Below are 22,349 nucleotides of genomic sequence, written 5' to 3' on the forward strand. Positions count from 1 at the left end.
AGTGAGATATTTTCCATAGATAGGACACAAATCCAAAATTTTCTGTTTGGTTGAAAGTTTCATTATTTTATATGAAACTAATGTAAATCCCATAACCATGTACTAATTCAGCACATATTCTGTACCTACTCTGTGCCAGACACAACAGGGGTGCAGCAATGATTAAGACATCCACCAATTCCAGCTCCTAGGGAGATTATAACTGGTGTATCCTGGATGGGCCTATGGCAGATGACATGGGGATATCACTATCCCAAGGTTCTACTGTGCCCCAAATAAGCAACCTAAGGTCAATGGCTGTGTGGAATTCTTATTAGAAAAGGAATGATGGCAAGACTCACAAAATAGGATTTTCATAAAAAGTTCATAGTAAGAGATGAAAGAGGTATGCTTTAGGTAGAAGAAAGGACTAAGCAGTTTAGAGAAGAAGATTAGAGGAACAAAAAGTATAGCAAGAATTAGGTGCATATTTTTTTCTTTTGGCAGTATCTGGGAACCACAGACAGTTTTAAAGAAGCATTAATTTAAAAAGTGTGTTGGGGGGAATGAGCAGAATAAAGTGATGGGAATGTTTCCAGAGAAATGAGGTCAAGGAGGAAAGCTGAAATAAGAGTCTGTGTGTGTGTGTGTGTGTGTGTGTGTGTGTGTTTAGAAATGAACAGTTACCAAATATATACTGGGTACAGAAAATCATGTTAGGTAGTGTGAATTAAAATAACTGGTCAGGAAACATTCATTATTATATTTTGTGATCCTATGTTCCTTTGACTTCTCAGATTCACTTTGCTACCCTAAACCATTTATGTTTTATTGTTGTCCACTGCAGATCCACTGGTGGTGAATGATACACTTCAAAATAAGGAATAATGCAGCCTAAAATCTAGAGGCTGGGTACCTCTAGCGTCAATTCAACTTATCATCAACTCAAAGAAACTTCACTGTCAGTTTAGAAAGCTAGCCAGATAAATATGAACCTTTGTGTCACACAATGTTCTAAGAATCAACAAGCAAATGTTAATTGCTATTTAGAAATGTTATATAAAATGAGTTAGAAGGTAAATGCTGAAATATTACAGTTATGATAATACAAAGTGGTAGATATGTCAAAGAAAACCCATTTTCTAAAACGTTAATTTATAAGTTTGAGTTCTGGGGAGGAAATTGTCTATAGTCAATATTCATTGTTCAAGGACCTCTGATTTATTTCCATGCTCAGCATAGTGGAATGAGGTTAGACCACACACATGTTCTAAAAGGTTGCTGTTCTTCATTTGCTAGGAATAAAATTGGGTAAGAGAGTCCAACTTTCAGATCTAAAAGTTTTCAAAGCAAAATAAAACAAAAACAGATGCATACTCTTCAGAAGAAATAATTTTCTTCCCCTTCATATGTACAGGCTAATATGGGAATGATAAAACTGATCATTTTGATTCCTCTGTCCCCAGACTACAGATATAGATGGCTATCAATAGGCAAGTGTTTATGATTGTTTTTCCACTTTCCCAAGCAAATTTTCTTCTTCTAACTTCATCAATAGGCCACAATACATTTTAGACAGTTCTCCGCAATATCTCCACTATCATTTCCCACGGCAACAATGACAGAACAGTATTATAATGTGGTCATCCTTTTATTCCCCAAACTTACTCAGAATCAACATCTACCAACCTAATGCAAACTTTCCATCTTAGACAGATCCTTAGTTTCCAGAATTGCATTTATGCAGCTTGGTTTTCTTATTCATGGCATAGAACTCAGTCTAGAATCAATTCTGTAACTAAACCACCATAGCAATTCTCAGACTAATGATTCTCAGCAGAACACTGATGCATGTCACAGATATTCAAATGGAGAGTATTGAGATGCTTTTTGAAACTGCTCCTAGTCCCTTCTATTAGCCTTGGAGTTAATTCATGATGGAAGCTTAATAATGAGCTCTATCAGGATTATGACACTCAATTCATAGAAGTTCATGTTTACATATGCTCAGGTTTCAGGTAATTAGGAGAAAAACCCTACTTTGCTGGAGTTGGACAGCAGATTAGCATGGATCTACCTACAGAGTAACTATAAAAGTAAAATCAAACAGCTTGTGTGCTGACCTGGTATCATTTTTACAGGGTTTTAATTGCTCCCTCTCTGAGTTATAAAAGACATAGGCTGAACACAGCTCCGATTTCAGTGACACTTAGGATTAACAACCACATATGTGATGACAGTGTTACAGGAAAGCAAATCTGCATCAGACAGAGCAACATTTATGGGGCTTACAGGTAATTGCCATAAAACTGTAAAAGGCTGCACAGTTGCAGGGAAAATGTGGTGTCCTGGAGACCAGGGCTCCAGCTTTAGTTCTAACACTGACAGTTTGACAACTGTGCCTCCATTTCTCCATTTAGAAGATGGAAGAGAGAAGAATAGTTGCCTTGGCATTTGCCTCCCAGAAACATGTAATTTGGTGAAACAATACAGGAAAAGGTACTCAATTATAGCGAGTTTAACTGTTCTTCTTCGATTCAATAATTTAAAGTCAAACTGAAAAAGATATTAAGCAGCACATTTTCTTTTTTTTTTTAGCAGCACATTTTCAAAAGAATCTACTTAGTAAAAATTGCCCAACATACAGCACAGTTGTAAAATACTGTATATCCATGATTCCACTGGAGGTAAAGGACAGAAACACTAAGGAAAACAGCATATGGTCAGGAAAATCTGGAGCCTTGTTTCCAGGGATTACTTATGCTACAAATTCTACAATATTTGGCATATACTTTTGACTGAAATATTGTGTTATGTTTCAAATTAGATTTTATCAGTTCCCACCTTGGGAAATAAATCAAGAGTTTGGTTATTAAAAAGTAATACATTTTTAAAAATAATCATGTTATGAAATGTAAAAGTAAATAGCTCAAATAACAAAATAGTCTATTTTTTTTAATTGGATGCTCACTTATGGCTTTTCTTTCCTTCAGTGTGAACACTCACTAGTGAGCAAAGAGTTGTATGGGTTGAACCACAGGATATTGACTAATGGCTATTTTACATGATTCAGCTGATGTTGAATGTAAAGATTGAAAGGAACTGGTGAATAGACCTCTAGCACCTTAGATTGTAGAAGTCAAATAAAGGACAGCGTGGAACCCTAGAGTTCATTTCAATCTAGATCTTCTCATACATTGAAATATATCAAAGATGTGATCGTGTTTGTCAATACTGAGCTGAGGATTGCTGGAATGGCCAACAGACTATCTAATCTCTCTTTCCTTACATATTCCATCCTACATAAAAACATATAAACAGTTACATTGAATTAACTACTGGAGTAATCAAGAACCGTAGATCCATGTAGGTGAGTTTCCTGTATGACCTTTGGTTAATCTATGCTCTATCTTCTAACACTGCAGGGTCAACCTCTCTGAGATCTGGTGGCCCAACCATCCAAGGACTGAATTAAGTGAAATTGTATTTCTTGTATTGAAATTCCAATAAACCATTTGAGCCCAACAATCTTACCTGCTGGTTTGATCTGACATCACTGAAATTCATTTTTTTCCCCAAGTCTAGAATCACTGCATTCTTAGTTTCACGAATGTAATCATCATTCACTGGTTGGGGAGACTTTGTGTTTTTCTTCATTAGTCCCTGGGATGGCCTGTAAAATAAAGTCACACCTGACACACCCATGAAAAGCCCTTGCCAGTGCCCGAAAGCCTAGGAATCAGGGTGGCTGAAATGGCAGTCAGATACCAGGAGTCATCAGGCACTTATGCCCCAACGTTGAGCACTGCACAGAGAATCTGTGTTTGTAGAGGGGTTTTCAGTATTTAAATTATTGAAAATGATTTAAAGTAATCATGCCCTTTGCTCTAAAGTGTTCAAAATCCGTTTAGTGTCTACGAGGGATTCCTAGAGGAATCCACTCAATGAGAGTCGTGTCCCAGATGAAGCTATTCTAGGCATAGGTCCTTTCTTAAGTGACATCTTTTACTTCAGAGATCTTAATGACACTTACACAGATGGTGCACTTCTGGGCAGTCCCATGGCATTGGTGGGCGGGATGGCAGGGAGAGAAGGCAGGACCGAGCTGAGGAAAGCCACCGGGTTCTGAATCCGGCTGGTAGGAGAGACTGGAGCTGGGGAAACACAGCGAGGCTGAAACTGGTTTCCACTGGAGACAGCAAATGTGAGTGGTGGTTGTGCTGGCTCTATGGGAGCCGGAGGGGGTGGCTCGCTTTGGATGGACGCTCCTCCCAAAGATTTGGTTTGCATGGAGGGGTGAGAAAATAAGAGGCTCTCTTTGCTCACTGTCCTCTGAATGGTTTGAGGTGTGCCGCTCAGGGTGAACACTGGAGAGCTGGAAGGGGACGCGCTTGCTGCTGCTGTGGTGGCACTTGGAGAGGGGAAGAAATGCTTGGGCCGGGCCAGGCTGAATGTCTGTGCCGGCGGGGCCTTCACCTGCTTGCCGGACGCTGTCACCGCCGGGGAAGCAGTGGAGTTCAAAACGCTCATGTGGAAAGGAAACTCCTTAGGAGATGAAGGAGACGGGTTTTGCAACTGCTGTTGTTCCAGTAAGACTTGGTTGTGAAGCTGTTGCAGCTGACTGGAATCACTGCACAGGAGAGTGGGGAGAGAGAGAAGGGAAATCTGTCACCCTTGACCTCACCCATCAGAAAATGTGTAGGGGCACCTGGGTGCCACCTGGCTCAGTGGTTGAGCATCTACCTTCCACTCAGAGCATGATCCCGGAGTCCTGGGATCGAGTCCTGCATGGGGCTCCCCATAGGGAGCCTGCTTCTCCATCTGCCTCTGCCTCTGTCTCTGCCTCTGTGTCTCTCATGAATAAAGAAATAAAATCTTAAAAATAAAATGTGTATACAGGCTGTTTATAACTTTGTGCTGACTCAGAACACACAACCAGAGTTGCCAGGAAGGAGCTCATCAATTCTTTGTGAGCTGTTTCTCCTTTCTAAATCTGTTTGTGAGGAAAAGGGGAAAAGCCCTCATAACGCACAGCTCCAAAAGGCATCGTTTACATTATATTCTTTGAGTTGTGATCCTGCAACATGGCAGCCCAATTCTAGAGTGTTTATAAGTTAGGAAAAGAAATTGAAACAATGCTCCTCTGTTGGGAGTGCCTAAAGTTCTGGTAGGAGCAAACTGTATCTCAGCTTTGGGACAGAAGGCAGGGACATAAGTAACTGAGTGTGTTGTATTCCTCATTCTGCGTCAATTTATTTATTTATTTTTAAAAAGAGTTTATTTATTCATTTGAGACAGAAAGAGAGAGTGAGAGAGCGCCCAAGCAATGGGGAGGAGCAGAGGAAGAGGGAGAAGCAAACTCACCACTGAGTGGGGAGCCCGACATCAGGCTTAATCCCAGGACCCTGAGATTGAGATCTGAGATCACAGTCTGAGCTGAAGGCAGATGCTTAACCAACTAAGCTACCAGGTGCCCCCATTCTGCCTCATTTTAAAGCAAACCTTAATAAAGCTGCTGGATGTGTCTTGGTGTTTCTAATCCTCTCTCAACAACAAAGCATTATAGATAAGGTGATCATATGTCCCAATACATCCTGGAGTCTTGGTTTATGCCTGTTTTCCTGGCATAATTATTAATAGTGCTCTTTTACTTTAAAAAATGTCAGGGTTTGAATGGTAGATTATATGGCCAATCTAGTTAGAAACATTGCCTTACATGTGATGTGATGAGCACTGGGTGTTATATGTTGCCAAATTGAATTTAAACTTCAAAAAGTTTTTAAAAATTAAAAAAGAAAAGAAAAGATACATTGCCTTAGACTTTTCTTGTTCCTAAGGGGAAAGAAGAAAAGCTGGAAGTACTTTTTTTTTTTCGTAGGAAGCTAAGTTGCAGAAACATTATATGATTTGCCTACAATCTATTTATCTTAATAAAATGGTTAATTTTTTTTAAGATTTATTTATTTATTTGAGAGAGAAAGAGCAAGCAACCACGGTGGGGAGGGGCAGAAGGGAGAAGGAGAGGGAGAGGAGACTCCACTAAAGAGGGAGCAAGCCCGAGTGGAGGTTGAGCCAAAATCAAGTGTTGGACACTCAACCTAAGTGCCCCTGGTTAATTATTTCTTAAGAAAGAAAATGGAAAATGAAAATCTCTAAAAATCTTATATGCATAAAGTCATCAGGGCTGCTAAACTTTGCTGTTTAGAAGTATTTACTCTCAAATGAATACAGGAAATTCTACAAGGAAGACTGTGGTGTTTCAAATCTACCACAGCTTTACGTTCTTTGGAAACATAGGTTGCTACTGTAACATAGGTGATCTGCTGAACATGAGATCTATTAAAAATGAAAAGTTCAGTATTTTCATAGCATCAGGCAGGTCAACAACACCAGTGATAATAAAGTTGAATCAGGAGGTTCTCCAAACCTTGATTTTTCTGAATTCTTGGAGTTTAAGATCTTTTTCCTTTCTTTCAGTAACATTTCTGATACACAATATATGGAAAAGTAACTTCACAAACAGACCCTATTTGCTGTCAAATGGCTGCAATCGTTCTACTCATCTATGAAAATTCTTGTTTTGAGTTAAACTAAGAATTCAGAAGTGTTAGCCACTTGGTATAGTAACTTTCTTATCTCTCTCTCCTTTTAAGAAGTTTTAAGCTGAGAGAATAAAGTAATATAATTAAAAATTAATTAAAACTTTTAGTTTCATCATAAAGATTCAGCGACCAAGAGAAACAGAAATAACTTTGTTAGATTATCCTTAGAAAAATAAAAATATATACAATTAGTATTGTTTCTGTGTTAACTTAGCCAATAGAATGAAAATACAGGAATCTTTAGATTTTAATGGATTTCATATTTGTCAGGTCACATTCTGTGATTGCTATAGCCAGAAAATAATGCTATATGGTTTTCAGGACATCTCTGCATAGAGTAGTTTACATGAATGCTTTTGCAGAAATGTTTTATTGTGCTTAGGGAAACAGAAAAAGTAGTATATGACAAGTAAGTAAGCTTAGAAAGATAAGGATGATAAAAGGGGGCAGGAAGTCATTTGGTATTGATTCTTGTTTCCTTTAGTTCTCATTGAATAAAAACTAAGAACTAGCTTTTTACTTTAAGTAAGGCTTCCCAAGGCACATTAGCCCTTATCATCCAATGCAATACATTGGATTATAGAGGGTCACAAGTCTTAAACATAATGATATATGAGATACAGTGTCAAATTGTTTTGATTATCTGAGTTTCTGGAAGAATTCACTTGGAAATAATGTCTCTTTTTGTTTGAACAAGGTTGTTTTTTCCCCCTCTCATTTTATTAGTCTTGTTTCATAAGGGATTTAAAACAGTTGTTTGGATTCACTTATTCATTACATCGGGTGTCAATTCCATTACTCGACAAACTTTTATTGAATCTTCTGTGTTTACTTTGATAGGCTGTGTAGGAGATATAAATATGCATGAGATAGTACAAGCTATTCAGGACTCAAAAATCTTACTATACATACATATGACATAAATAACCACTGGTTATTTACAGATAACATGTGGAACTTATCTACTGCTTTAATAATAAAGGTACAAAGTGCAATGAAAGAAGAAAGGGAGAGAAAATTAATTACAACGGCTACCAGTTCTAAAATCCTGAGTAACATCTCTAATTCAAAGTAACTGCCTATCATAAATTGTTACAAGCTCAGCTGCTCTTTTCTTGTTGCCATGAGGATATCTGAAATCAGGTTTATACCCAAGGTTTCTTTTATCAGTTTTCAAGTTGACATCATTACCCAGGCAGATTTATCATCTCTCTTGGGTTACCTGAATATATCTTCTCCATTGCCACACACATAATTTAAGCATAATGCTCAAGAATATGGTTTCTGCAGACAGACAGACAGACTTAGGTCCTAATCCTGGCTCTGCCACTCATTATCTGTGTGGCTTTGGGTAGCTTCTACACTTTTTCTGACCCAATTCCCTCATAAATAAAATAAGAATAACTAACGTCTCAACACTGTTGTGAAAATTGATAAATTGCCTACAACATATAAGTAATCAATAAATGGTGGCTCTTTTACTTTTTAGTTTCTAAACTACAAATATTAATTTCAAGATTTATAAGAATGAAAATTAGAGTTTCCAAATTATAAGGATGCCTCTTGTGGTTTCTGAGATACAAAGTAATTTCTTAGGGATTTTGAGCTGTTGAAATAAAACAGGCTTAATGATCAAACAACAAAACAAACTTGGGATCAAGTATCAAGTATTTTTTAAAGCAATTTTGGCAACAAAAATTTGGGGCAGTGTGTGCTGGAGCCCTTCTGGACTGCTCTAGAGAGCCGACTGTGCACATCTCATTCCAATTCCCAGTTAATGACCTTTCTTTAACAGCTTGAAATAGAACACGGTGGGAGAAAATTGGCAAATGCTATGGGCTTCCCCGTCTCCACCCGTTGTTAAAACATCTGCCAGCACATCACTGATTAGGATAACTAATTCTGAGTAAACATGTCTCTGCAATTGGCTTTTAGCTGTGGTTTTAACAGTGGCTACCATGCTGGCTACACACTAGAATCACCCACAGAGCGTAAAAGACAAACAAACCTCAATAATTGAGGTTTGTTTGCTCAGAGAGTCAGTTGGCCCGGGAAAACATCCAGGCTTAGTTATTACTATCTTTTAAAAAGTAGGTCAGTGGTTCTTAAACTTTAGTGAGCCTCAGAAGCCTCTGGAGGGCTTGTTGAAATGCAGATTTTGTTCACCCAGCCCCACCTTTATTTATTTCTGATTCAAGTCTGGAGTGGGACATGAGTCTGCATTTCTATCAAGCTCCCAGGGGATGCCCATGCTATGAATAGCAAGGCTCTAGGTGGTTTTCTCAGGCATCTGGGACTGAGAACCACTACTCTAAAGAAACACTTGTCCCCAAAACATAGGCTTTCCCAGTACATTCTGATTTTTGTCTGACATTTTCCTCACTTTAAATGTTAGTTATTGTTTTCTGCTGGGTGTGGAGGGGTGTTTATATGGGGTGGGGTGGAATGGTAAAGGGTTGTATCCCAGACTTTCCAACTTTAGACCAGTAGTTTCCAAACTGGCTGAATATTAAAATAATCTGTGGAACGATTCTGATTTAGTTGGGATGGAAGGCATAAATATTTTTTTTAAAGCTCTACATTTTATTAGAGAATGTAGCTAGGATGAAGAATCACTGCTCTAGACAGCTTGAATTCAAGTTGAAAATCTCAAAGTCTGAATTATCTAGGCTTGGATGATACAATGTTTAAAAATGACAGTTTCTCTTTCTCTTGCAGTTTTAGGATCTGTAAGAACTATGTCTATTTTCTGTATAAATGGCAAATTGAAGGAACAAGCAGAAAATCGTATCCTCAAGATTATTCCTAGAGTCGATACATTTTAATGCAAAACCTAAAAGATTAAAACCAGTGAGGTCAAAACTAGTAAGAAAATGCTGTAGATGGGTCCCCAAAGGACTCGTGAGTGTATGTGTGCACATGTACATATATATTTATTCCTCTACTAATACAAACCTATATACACACAATTAAGAGAAAACTTTAGGAAGGCAAAAAAGATTAAAGAATTATATAGTGCAGAGGACTGGGATTTGTAGAGGGTGTCACTACATAATTTAGTAGCAAGAATTATTATATTCATTGAAAGTCTAATGTGGCAGTTACTTTTGGCTGACTGCTTAATTCTTCCATTTGTAAAAGGGCTTGATTTTATTCATGGAGGCAACATATGCAGCCAAAGACTACACTTCCTCGTCTCCTTTGCAGCTAGTATACCATGTGACTAAGTTGAGTCACAAGCACAAGATTTTTGGGTAAGACCTAAGAAGACTCCTTAAAAGGAGTCTGACATCAGACCACTATCAGCCATCCTGACCACTATCAGCCATGCTGACCACGATGGGACCTGGAGAAGAAGCCAATACTGAAGGTGGCAGAGCAGAAAGACAGGAGACAAGGTTGTTAGTCCTGTGGAGCCACTATAACAGCCCCAGACTGCCCATCTAATTCCTCTATTTTTATTTATTTATTTTTAAATATTTTATTTATTTATTCATGAGACAAACACACACACACACACACACACACAGAGAGAGAGAGAGAGAGGCAGAGACACAGGCAGAGAGAAGCAGGCTCCATGCAGGGAGCCCGATATGGGACTTGATCCCGGGTCTCCAGGATCAGGCCCTGGGTTGAAGGCAGGTGCTAAACCACTGAGCCACCCAGGGATCCCCCTAATTCCTTTATTTAAGAGAAAAACCCTCATGTGTTTAACCCACCATTTGTCTGGGTTTTCTGCAACATGAAGCTAAACCTAATCCTAACTGACATACCTAATAGCCCCTGAACAGTCAGTCCCTGGGTAATAGGAGGCCCTACAAAGGAAGAAGGCAGTTCCTGAAGAAATGGTTTTGGATTTCCTGTTCTCAAAACTCCCTTTTCTGATAAATGCCCCCACTCCTCACCCCACGGCCCTTCACAGTTCTGATTTAGTCCATTTGACTCTTCTTTCCTCCACACATAAATCCTCTGTACCTGCCCAGGCTGGACCAGATGGTATTTGGAATTGAGCTCCTATGAATGATTTAATTAGCAGTAGAACTTGACACAAATCATAGAATGGGACAGGCCATGATGGACCAAGTGTGAACTGATGAGTCTTCTAAGGGGGAGGAGTGGAGAGGATATGCAAAGAAGAAGGAGGTGCTCAAGGCAGAGAATTGAGTGGTGGACAGGCTTGGGTTATCCTTCTCTAGGCAGGGCATGGCTGCCTTTTGGTCCCCATTCCTGCCTATTTCCCTATAATAATTTCTTCCCTCTTTTTACTTTAGTAGATTCCTACTAAAGTAAGACCAGCAGAACTTTCAGGGGACAGAGACATTTTTGGACGTGGTTTTCCAAGAGGCATGTTTTTAATTATATGCCCAGGATTTTGCCTTATGTGGTAGTGAGAAGAATATAAAACTAAACGACATGACTTGCTTCCAATGAACATCTTGTGTTCTGCACTGAGAAACACATGATGGGAGTACTGTTACTATAGATTTTAATGTTGACATTTAAAGGTTTATGTGATTATAAATATAATTTTTCATAATTTTGACGTGCGGATCAAACAGAACAGTAGTAGTATCATGTTCTGTGTTTGCATTATTAGGGATGAACATTAAACATTGCATCTAATGGAGGCTCTCTAGAGGGTTAGGGTGACACCACATCAGGCCCCAAAGTGAGTCTGAAAATTTTGACTCCCCATTCTTTCATCCCCATTATATTATACAAAACCTACTGTGGCTACTATAGCCTATCTAGCCATAGCAAAGAATAGTCGAAAAAGTACTAAATATCTCTTCCACTATGACTACAAAAGCTTCACTTAAAGCACAAATTGGAAACATAAAGATAAAATTACAGACTATATGGATTATTAGATGCAAGAAAGGGCTTTTTTTTCAATTTTTTTTTTTTTTAATTTATGATAGTCACACAGAGAGAAAGAGAGGCAGAGACACAGGCAGAGGGAGAAGCAGGCTCCATGCACTGGGAGCCCGACGTGGGATTTGATCCCGGGTCTCCAGGATCGTGCCCTGGGCCAAAGGCAGGCGCTAAACCGCTGTGCCACCCAGGGATCCCCAAGAAAGGGCTTTATAAGAAGAGTGTAGAAGTGCTTCAGCTGGAGCCTCTGATGTTAGACAAACATCTTTATCAGCTGGTTTAGGGTAGCTGATATAAATATTCAGAGGTAGAATATTTAACAGTAAGGATGGTAGTGATAGTATATTAGCATCGATATAAGGATTTATGGTTTGCAAAGCATTTAAATTGTATTTTCTCATTCTGTAATTCACTTTTTTAGCCCCCCCCCTTTTTAAATATGCTTCGTGCCCTGCATGGAGGCTGATGGAGGGCTTGAACCCACAACCCTGAGATCAAGACCTGGATGCTTAACCAACTGAACCACCCAGGTGTCCCATTCAGGCACATTACTTTTAAGGGCAGATTCAGTGAAGCTCACGGGCACCCTTGGTCATCCATTTTAATTTTTACTTACAGTTTGGGTTTGGCCAGAACTGGAGGGGGTTCTTTGACAGGTGACGAAGGCTCAGGGATTTTTGCTGCCTGTCCATTGAATCTCTCCAGGAAAGAATCAGGCCTGGTCTGGCTGGTGGTCACCATGCCACCCTCAGAAGAAGCTTCACTTCCTTTGTCATCTTCAGGCAGGTTGAAGTGCACACGAAGCCCAATCCTTGAACTGGACCGGGGCTCATTGTGGTTCACCAGAACTCCTTCGAGTTTGGGTTTAGGTGGTTGTTCCACAGAAGGAGGCTCTGGGTTGGGTGGGGATGGCTGTTGCTCAATAACAGCCAGGTTGGTGGTGGAATTGGCTGAGTGAAGAGACCCATTATTTCTGAGGTCTTCATTTCCTGAAAGGACAACAATAGGACCTGAGCTGTTAGCCTTATTCAAGAAGATCCAGAGAGGATTGTAACTGTGAGCTGGGGCATGTATCCAAATCAGATGAGTATGCTAATGGGAGAATATTTGTCAAAAACTGTAACCATAATCTGGGGCATTAAAGAATGATGAGGATAAAAAAAAAACAACCAAAAACAAAAAAACAAAACAACCCCCCCCCCCACTAAACTAAAAATCTAAGTATCATTTTGGAAAGAGTATGAGAAATTTATAAAAGACCAAGGATATGTTTTCTTAGGGAATATAATAGATAACAGCAGGATAATGGGTGATGGTGGTGGTCATAAACATAATAAGAAATTGAAAATTGAATATTGTTCCCTAGTCTATACTGTTCTGGGCTTTCAGGCGCCCTTACCTCTTTTTTTTTTTTTTTTAAGATTTTATTTATTTATTCATGAGAGACACAGAGAGAGAGTCAGAGACACAGGCAGAGGGAGAAGCAGGCTCCACGCAGGGAGCCTGATTCAGGACTCGATCCCGAGTCTCCAGGATCACATCCTGGGCTGAAGGTGGTGCCAAACCGCTGAGCCACCCGGACTGCCCCGAGCCCTTACCTCTTACATCAAGCTGGGCAATGCTTGATACCGTGCCGTATTTGTTGCTTGCAGTACATGTGAAGCACCCAGAATCTTCTGCAAACACCTCAGCAATGACCAAAGTACAAATCTCCTCTAAATATCAGTATAACAGAATGGTTACTGACTTAATTTGGGAAATGAAATTACAAAATTTACTGATATCAGACGATGGTTCTACAAAAGTCAATATAAGAAGTTGATTCTATTAGTTGATTGAAAATACTTAGTCCAAACAATTATCTGATTGGATTGACTGATGAATAGGCTAAATGAATCAAAGAATGTAGAACGGAAAACTCCACATAGACTATTGGCAAGAGGATTTTACGATAATATTATATCTTAATATATTGTGAATTCCCAGATTATTTTCTGTTTTTATGTCAGCAATCCAGATGACAAAAATAGAACTGAGAAGCAGTAAACTTACAATTCACAAAAACAAGTTAGGAGTTTAATCAAAAGGAGATTTGTGCAAAATAAAAGGATTAATAAAATATTTTTAAGTCTAGGTCTCTCATTATGTACATGGGGAACTTTTGCGCTGAGGTAATTTTAAATGAAGGCCACAATTTAAAACTGGGCAAGAAATATTGATTCTCAGATTGAACCACATGATTATTCCCTAAAATTATTATAGTTAGATACTCCTTAACAGCTAAGGAAGAGAAGTATAGGACAGTAGAATAAACTATCAATTATCACTCAGTGGACCTGACACTAAAAACAAAATTAACAAAAGCATAGTTGGATTAGGAGGGACTTGGTATCTCACTGCTTTCATTATAACTGAATTGAATTAGTTGCCCAGCTTCTGGGAAGACTGGACAGGCAGCCACGGCAGATGGAGTTGAGTACCTGCTCCATAGCTCTTCATCCTCCTTCCTCCTTCCTAATAGAATTCTCATTTTGTCCACCCTCCTTGGGGGGGGATCACATTCTTCAAAGCAACTTGGCATCTCCCAGTCTCAGGTGGTGAATCATGATTGGTTATGCTAAGCTCTATTTTTGTGAAGTGATGGCATGCACCACACAATTTCAGTCAATGAAATAGGACGGAAAGTCCCTTGGGGAGATCATGAGAAAGTTTTCCTTGCACTTTAAAGAGAATAAAAGAGTTTCGTTCCCTAATTTTGCCTCTGCACTGTTCTGCCTGCATGCAAGACTCAGAACTGTGGCAACTGTCTTGGGTAGATGGGTAATACAAGCCTAAGCCTGAAGACAGTGGAATGGGAAATGAAAAAAAGGCTTGCCTCCCAATGATCGTAAATATACTAAATCACCTAATCTCAAGACAGTTCTCAGGACATCTTGCTATGTGAGAAAATACACTTCCCTAATGCTTAAGCCACTTTTAGTTAGGTCTTCTTCACTTGCTGCCAAGTATCCTAAATGATGGAGAAGCAAAGTTTGGTTTTGGTGCCTCTCTGTACTTTTTCTGAGCCATTGGTCTTCCTTCTTTCTGTTCTCTCTGTTCCCCTTCCCAAACATTTCTACTCTCAGTTTTCAACAGCCACTTTTATAAAATGATCTGATTAATTTATTCACACTACATTGTACCTGCCAGATAAAGTATTCTGTCTCCAAAGAGTATTTGCATATACAAGATGGAGGAAGAACTCCCTGGCTAAGAAATTTTAGATCATGGAGCTGGGAAAGGCAGCACTTGTTGTGGGAAGGGACCCCTTTTGGGTGACTCTGAAAGAATTTTGTGTATGAAATTGCCTATTGAAAAGCCTGGTCTGGACAAAAGTGTCAAAATGCGAAATATTTTAAAGGGGAAAAACACCACTCCACTATAAGCAATGCAAGAATAAGACTGCTCTGTTCTTTTCTACTCATCCTCAAGGCCCTAGTGTAGGGCTGTGCGATATGGATGTTCCATGTCTATTTCTGGAATGCCTTTCCATTCAGTTCTCAGAAGAAAGAATTATAATAATAAAACCCCAAACCATCATTCTTACTCAGGGGTACAAATACAATCTAATTTCCCAGGTTGATCACAGAGAACACTTTCAGATGTTTATGCTGTGGCTTTTGAGTAACTTGTGTTTTCTAGAGGTAAGAGCTTCACCTACTGTCACTCCCATGTCATCTGGTGTCTTCCCAACCAAATCTAATAACAACATGGACGTTTTATTGATTCTGCAGAGTTCAAAATCTGATGTCTTAAGATACATAAGCTGTGGAATTAGAATTGATCTAGCATCATGGAAATTGCTCTGCCAAGTTTTGGGAGGTCAGGTGTAGGGGCCAAAGAGAGAGAGAAAATATTCCAAAGAACATCACTTACAAACCGAGAACTAACTGCATTCACATTCAGTATGAAATATAAATTTCACATTTGCATGTGCTCCCCTCCTTTCCTTCTCCTACAATAATAGCTAGAGTTGGTTGGAATCTTGTTTCTAAAACCTTATTTTTCACTTTTTCTTGACACCAGTGTAACTTCAATATGTTTTATTATTTATATACTATCTATATAATCACTGATTTATATATATTATATACAACCACTGATCACATGCCAACAAAGTTAAAATAATCTTTACCTGGTTCTGCCATGGATCGAGGTTCTAAAAGAAAAAAAAAAAAAGAAAGCTTCAAGCATTTATCTTACCAAGACGTTATATTTTCATTAGAAGCTTCCTATAGAATTTCAATGTCTTGTATACTCATGCGTGATTTAATAAGATTAGTTCCTTAAGTGTGAAAGTAAAGCACCAATGACCTCGACAGGGACAGGACAGTTGTCACAGAAGGGTAGCAAGAGAGCTGTTAACCAAAGTTGCCACATCTTGGGACATACCTGACTTCCACTTGGGACATTTAAAGCCTTACTAAGGTAAGGAAAAGTTACTGAGTTAGGGATTCAGGAACCTTTTTTTTTTTTTTTTTTTTTTTTTAATGGTACCCATTCAGCTTCACCTGAAACAAAGTTTGTGAAGATTAAGAGCTCATTTTCAGCTTTGGATTCTCACATCCTAATAAAATGTACACTATTATCTCCTGCTCTGAGGTTTCCAATATTAAGAGCCTCAGGACAGAGAACAAGAGAGCAGGTTCTTTATCTTAAAATTCTTTGGCATCCTGAAAGTGCCAGCATGGTACTGAATATAGGTGTTCAATTACAGGCATTCATAAGAGTTGGACTTCGTTACAATCTTTCAAACTGATAGTTTTTTTTTTCTCAGTTTAAATGGCATTCAGATTATATTATTGTTGCTGCTACTGTTGTTAAATATGAGAGCAGTTTGACTCATATATCAGTGACAGGCAGAGACAAATTAACAAAAAAGTAAACAAATTACAATGTATTTTATAACCAAAATGGGTCAAGGTGAAAGAAGTACATGATAAGAGAAAGAAGAGACCACTTGAATATATAAATAATTCTTACAGTAAAAAAGAACAAAACTTCAATATGAAAATGAGCAAAGGATATGATCAGGTAATTTAAAAACAAAGAAATACAAAGATCCAATAAACATGAGAAAAAGCTCCACCCCACATCTAATTAGTGAAGTATAGATTGAAACAAGTGTTCCCATTTGTGGTCTATAAAATTAGTGAAGATTAAAAAACTTTAATACCCATTGTTAATAAGGTATGAGACAAATGGCATTCCTATATATTGCTGGTTGTAGTAGAATAAAGCTAGAACATTCATTTGGGATAGACCTGATTTATTCCTGGGATCTCTTTGTAATTATTAATAGCAGTCTCTTTCACTCTGAAAGTGTCCCAGATTGGATGATCAATTATGTGATTATCCTCAATTTAGCTCAATCCTTTGGGCTGGCATTTGGCAATACCTATTGAAAGCCTAAAACTGGGTGGATTTATAGTAGCAATTCTAGTACTCTTTATTCTATTTTTTTAAGATTTTATTTTTAAGTAATCTCTACACTCAACATGGGGCTTGAATCCACAACCTTGAGATCAAGAGTCACATACTCTACTGACTAAGCCAATCAGGCACCCCTAGTACTCTAGTCTATAGATACAAATAATTTTTCTTTTAAATGCATTGAAGCAGTTTACAAAATAAAAGAATTTGCAAACAGTGTAAGTATTCAACAACAGATTAAATTAATATAAAATTGTGTTGATTTGTTTTTAAAGTATATTTATTAACATGAAAAGGTGTTCATGAAATGTTGAGTGAAAGAAATCAATTTACAAAAAAGTGTATGATTTATTTTTATTTTTGTAAAACACATGCATGGAGAAACTTTTGGAGAATAGAAGACATAATATTAATAGGGTCTAGTTTGGAGGATTATGATTACAAGTAGTTCTTCTTTTATTCTCTTAATTATATTTTAAATTAGTTGTTAAAAAGTTATAGAAATGAACGACTACAATACATTTATAAAAATTAACTATCAGGAAAATAATTTTAAAGTATCAACTTACTTTTCTGTAAAATTCTAAAATCTGGAGAATCTTCTATCAAGGTCCCTTCTCTATACCACTCAACTTTAGGAGATGGAGCTCCTTTTACTCTGCATTCAAAGACAACCAGCTGACCTTCAGAGGCTGATAAATTTTGTAACATCTGTAATGAGAAGAATATTGTTAGAGCTAAAAACTATACATTTTTGGAATCTAGTCCCAGTGCTAAATTTTAGAAAAAGATACTATCACCTTCATATCTGGATTTTCTCCAAATCTACATCTCCAGCAGTTTCAATTCTGTGGATATTCATCAAGTCTATTTTTGAAGATAGAATCATCTGAGCCCATATGAAGCTTTTCCCCCACTATCCTTTATCCTCTTCCTTTTCCTCTCTGTTGCAGTGCCAGACAACTTTATTAAATACTTGGTGACACATTTTGAGGGTTTGGAAAAATGCTAACTTTTGATAAAGTACTTCTGCTCTTTTTTTTTTTTTTTTAAGATTGTATCTATTCACGAGAGACACGGTGAGAGAGGCAAAGACATAGACAAAGGGAGAAGCAGGCTCCTCACAGGAAGCCTGATGTGGGACTCAATCCCTGAACCTAGGATCACGCCCTGAGCCGAAGGCAGACGCTCAATTGCTGAGCTACCCAGGCGTCCCTAAGTACTTCTGTTCTTAAATGCCCAAGTGGAGTTTGGTTTCCAGAAATAATAACAATTTAAGAAATCTGCAGGAGTATCTACTAGGTGTAGTCAACATGGTGGTAATATATCTTTCCACACAAGAATGTCACCGTTCATGAGGTATAACATCTCTGTGGCTCAAGTAACTGATTATATTTTCCTGGGTTTGTCTTATTTATATACTGTAGTCCTGGAAATTGATTTTTGTTATCTTGTTTTCCTTATGTGTTCTTTACAGTATAGCTTCAATGATCTGTTGAGGTATATAAACAATGACAATCTCTATAAAATCATAGTCACAAGTGGAATCTTATGTCATGGCAAAATATGAAAGCATTGTTAAATGCTTTTCCACACATCCATGGAAAAAAGGTTTACAAAAGCACTTTGGTTTTTTGTTTGTTTGTCAGAAGTAGGCTCTACACCCAGAACAGAGCCCAGTGTGGGGCTTGAACTCACATCTCTGAGATCAGGATCTAAGATGAGATCAAGAGTCAGACGCTTAACCAACTGAACCACCCAGATACCCCAACAAAATCACTTTGAACTGTAGCATATGAATATATTCTATAATAGACTCTCCTGAAGAATGGCACTCACAGTTTCCATTCATAACCAGTCTTTCACTCATGATTTGTGAGCTTAAAGTCACACATTCTTTTGTGTAGTTGGTACTTTATTTGCACTGAGAGAGAAAGAGAGAGTGAGCACAAGTGCACAGTTGGAGGGAAAGGGGAGAGAGAGAGAGACTCTCTCAAGCAGATTTCAAGCTAATAGCTGAGCCTGAGGCAGGGCTCAATCCCATGACCCTGAGATCATGACCTGAGCTGAAACCAAGAGTCTGATGCTTAACTGACTGAGCTGCCCAGGTACCCCTGGTACTTCATTTGATTATTAAATTCTCCTTTGGCATGTCTTTGGGCATATTATTAGGTTTTTTTCATCTTATTATTTCTAGTGTTGGTGCAAACATTATAAACATGGAATGATTATGATTAACTTCCTCCACAAGCTCTGTTAGCTGCAAGGCTTTCTACTATTAGTATTTGGGGGTGTGCATAAAGAAAATGTTGGCTCCTTCATCAGAGAAGGGGAAAGTTGGCATTTAGTTATTTTTTTGCTTTTGTCATTCACTGTTATAAATAATCTGTGATTATTTATAGTTATTTTAAGAACAATTTATGATAGTTTGTGCATGGCATGGCCTCATCATATTTATGACATTTGTCTAAGGAATATATAAGGGTGGGGATGACTACACAGCTTTAGCTATATATAGTGGATGACTTTTACCTCAGAGGTATGTAAATTGACATTGTGAAAGCCAGGGGGCGCTGTAGTTCAACATTAGTGTTTTGGGTGTGTTTTTTTGTGTTGTTTTTTTTTTTTCACTCCCAAATTTGCTGAAGTAATTCAAGATGAGATTTGCACAGAGGGGTCTCTGAACTGATAAGGAACTATTGATAACAACAATAACAAAAAACCCACACACAAAAAAATCCCACCTTGTTATTCTTTGTCCACCCCAAACAACAACTTCTAGTGACAAGATAAGAATGTTCTTAGTAAGCAGGGAACATCAAGGAGTCTTGGGTGCTCCTGGCATCCAAGCGAATTCTGTGCTAAAGTGGCAGCTTTAAGGGCTAGTGAAAATTTTAATGGCAGTCAGACATTTCCCTGGGATTCATACAAAATAGAGTTTCATTCCTGAGGCAAACAAATTAGAAAAATAGACCAAGAAAAAAAAATGTTGATGGGGGCAGAAGGGATTGAATAAATTAAATATGACATATTTTTTAAGTGAATGTGAGAAGAATGAGGTCAGTCTACATGTTCTGACATGGCTTGCAGTTCAGTTCAGATACATCAGCTAGTTCTCAATCCGTAAAGGTTACACTAAAGCCTTGCTTGCAAGAGGATATCCATGAGAGACTATGTTGCTCGCAGTTGAGACCAACATTATTCATTTTGCAATTATTCATTTGACATTGAAGGTCAAGACCTGTGTTCTATTTGAGAGTCCAGCCCAAATACCTCAGATACTTTAGTGTATATAATATGCCTGCTAAGTGTCTGTGATATGAGATGGAAACTCATTCCAGTTGATACGTTATCAATACTCAGTAAGAGAGGTGCCAAGGGTCATTTTACAAGCCACTTAGAAAACGTTATTGAAAGTCATACTTTGAAGGATGATGATAGTTGTTACTGCTGAAAACTGTGCTTTTCTATAAAAGTCTCACAAGAAGGAGCTGACTCACACCAGGGTCCAAATCAATCAGACCATTTGAACACGGTGCAGATGGTGCCACGTTCAACAAAGGAGTAGGTCTTAGGCTGTTATGAACGGCACAATAGCTGCAGATCTGATCATAATCATCTGGACTTCACCGAAGATGAGTAAGATAAATGAAACACATTCCCCAACTAGCAAAGATTTAGTTAGTCTTAACTAGGAATTACAGATTTGGACTAAAGTAACTTTAATGAAAGGTCTACAACCTCCTGAGGTAAACAGTATCCAAAGTGCAAATCTGTCTTGTGTGTCATCACCATACGGATCATCTGGGAAGACATTCTTTGTAGGTGACTTGACAGCACAGAGCCTCGAGAAGCATTTCTTCCACAGCCATTTGATATGGGACTTTTTTTCCCCTCTATGCCTCCTAAAGATACTCTGAAGCCACGAGGCAATGAAAGCAAAAATTCTTTAGTTAGCAGAAATGGAAGTTATTCACCACAGAATAAATATTACTATGTGCCTGCTTTGTGCCAAGCACTATGTCAGGTACTTTAAATATGAGTTGAAAGGACAGAGTTTGTATTTAGTAGATTCATACCCACAAATATAAAATAGGGATTACCCTGAGAAAACTCCCTTACTGGTTAAAAGATGTCAGCTACAAGGTTCATACTGTCATTTTACCTTTCTTTCTTCTTTCTTTCTTTCTTTCTTTCTCTCTAGAGCGGGGGTGAGGGGGTAAGGGCAAAGCAGGAGGGAGAGAGGAAATCTTAAGTAGCTCTGCACCCAGCATGAGCCCAAGGAGCCCAAAGCCGGCTTGATCTCACAGCCAAAATCAAGAGTCAGAGGCTTAACTGACTCAGCCACCCAGGTTCACCCCATTCATTCCTTTTTAAATCCAGTTAATATTTGTGCACCTTAAGAGAGGCTGAAAGTAAATGTGTATAGTGCTTTAGGCTGCAGTTGGATCAAAGAAGTTTTTATGAATAAAGAACTGCTTGACTGAGGACCCTTAGGTGCCCAGAGCAACAGTTAACCCAGAAAAGTTTCTGGAATTGTTGGGTTGGGAAAGGGGGCCCACGTAATCTTTAGAAATCTGGATCCGGCCACTGGCCCAGTTATTTCAGGGTTTTCCTGTTTCTGCTATTATATAATGAAGTGCTCTTCAAATTCTCACTTCCCCTGCCCCCTTGCACTCTTCAAATTACTGCTGAAGCAGCTGGAGCCAGAGCTGCTGCAGGCTTGAAAGCCGGCCAGGGCAGCTGCTGTTGGAGTGGGAGCAGCGATAGCAGGAAGATTCTAACCTAATTTGATCATCTACCTCCCTTCGCACTCAAGAAGTGTGAGAGCTGTTTTCTCCCCCATAAATAGAGTGAAAGTGCTTTTGATACTGTATAGAAGATGGAGGATAGTCTATTTCCATAAAATATTTTAAAATATAGATATCATCTATGAGTAGAGCAATGAACTAGCATACGGTAGTTCTTAAACTATCATTGTTTTGCTGGTCAACCCTCCTTTTCATTTTAACTTTCTTTAAAAAGAAGATAATACTAGTACTTCCCTATCACCAAAGGAGACACAAAGAGTTAAATAAGACTCTGCTCTCTAATTTTTGCTTTAGAAAAATGGCTCCTTGCCATTACTGGCAAAGAAATGCTTTGTTGGGCAGTATAGAAAATGAGTCATAGGGGTTGGAATGCCAGAAGTCCCTAAAGAAATAAATAAAGCAGGAACAATCCAAACAAACATTTGCATATGATCAGTTATCATGGCTCAGGCCATGTGATTACCATCATCAGTAGCCCTGACTCAGAAATTTTCTGACACTGGCAATAACTATGACCTCAGTTCTGCCCTCACTGGTGGAAACAAACACAAGCACACCGTTGCTGATAAGTCTCTCTGGAATCTGAGCCACAGCCTATCCTTGTGCCGGG

At 38.5% G+C, this 22,349-nt stretch overlaps 1 protein-coding gene across 5 annotated transcripts in view; it reads right to left on the reverse strand.

Moving 5' to 3' along the window:
- MYPN (myopalladin) overlaps positions 1-22,349 on the reverse strand; it is a 100,274-nt gene that overhangs the window by 20,477 nt on the left and 57,448 nt on the right. For all 5 annotated transcript variants that reach the window (XM_055325374.1, XM_055325377.1, XM_055325378.1 and 2 more), the window contains 6 exons: positions 17,498-17,639; positions 15,631-15,654; positions 13,055-13,171; positions 12,073-12,445; positions 4,013-4,609; positions 3,514-3,652 (listed from right to left, as the gene is read on the reverse strand). In XM_055325374.1, coding sequence (XP_055181349.1) covers positions 3,514-3,652; positions 4,013-4,609; positions 12,073-12,445; positions 13,055-13,171; positions 15,631-15,654; positions 17,498-17,639 — 1,392 coding nt within the window. The remainder of the gene's footprint in view (positions 1-3,513; positions 3,653-4,012; positions 4,610-12,072; positions 12,446-13,054; positions 13,172-15,630; positions 15,655-17,497; positions 17,640-22,349) is intronic.

This window comes from Nyctereutes procyonoides, unplaced genomic scaffold (genome assembly GCF_905146905.1).
Source record: "Nyctereutes procyonoides isolate TBG_1078 unplaced genomic scaffold, NYPRO_anot_genome, whole genome shotgun sequence".
In the NCBI taxonomy this organism is placed as follows: Eukaryota; Metazoa; Chordata; class Mammalia; order Carnivora; family Canidae; genus Nyctereutes; species Nyctereutes procyonoides.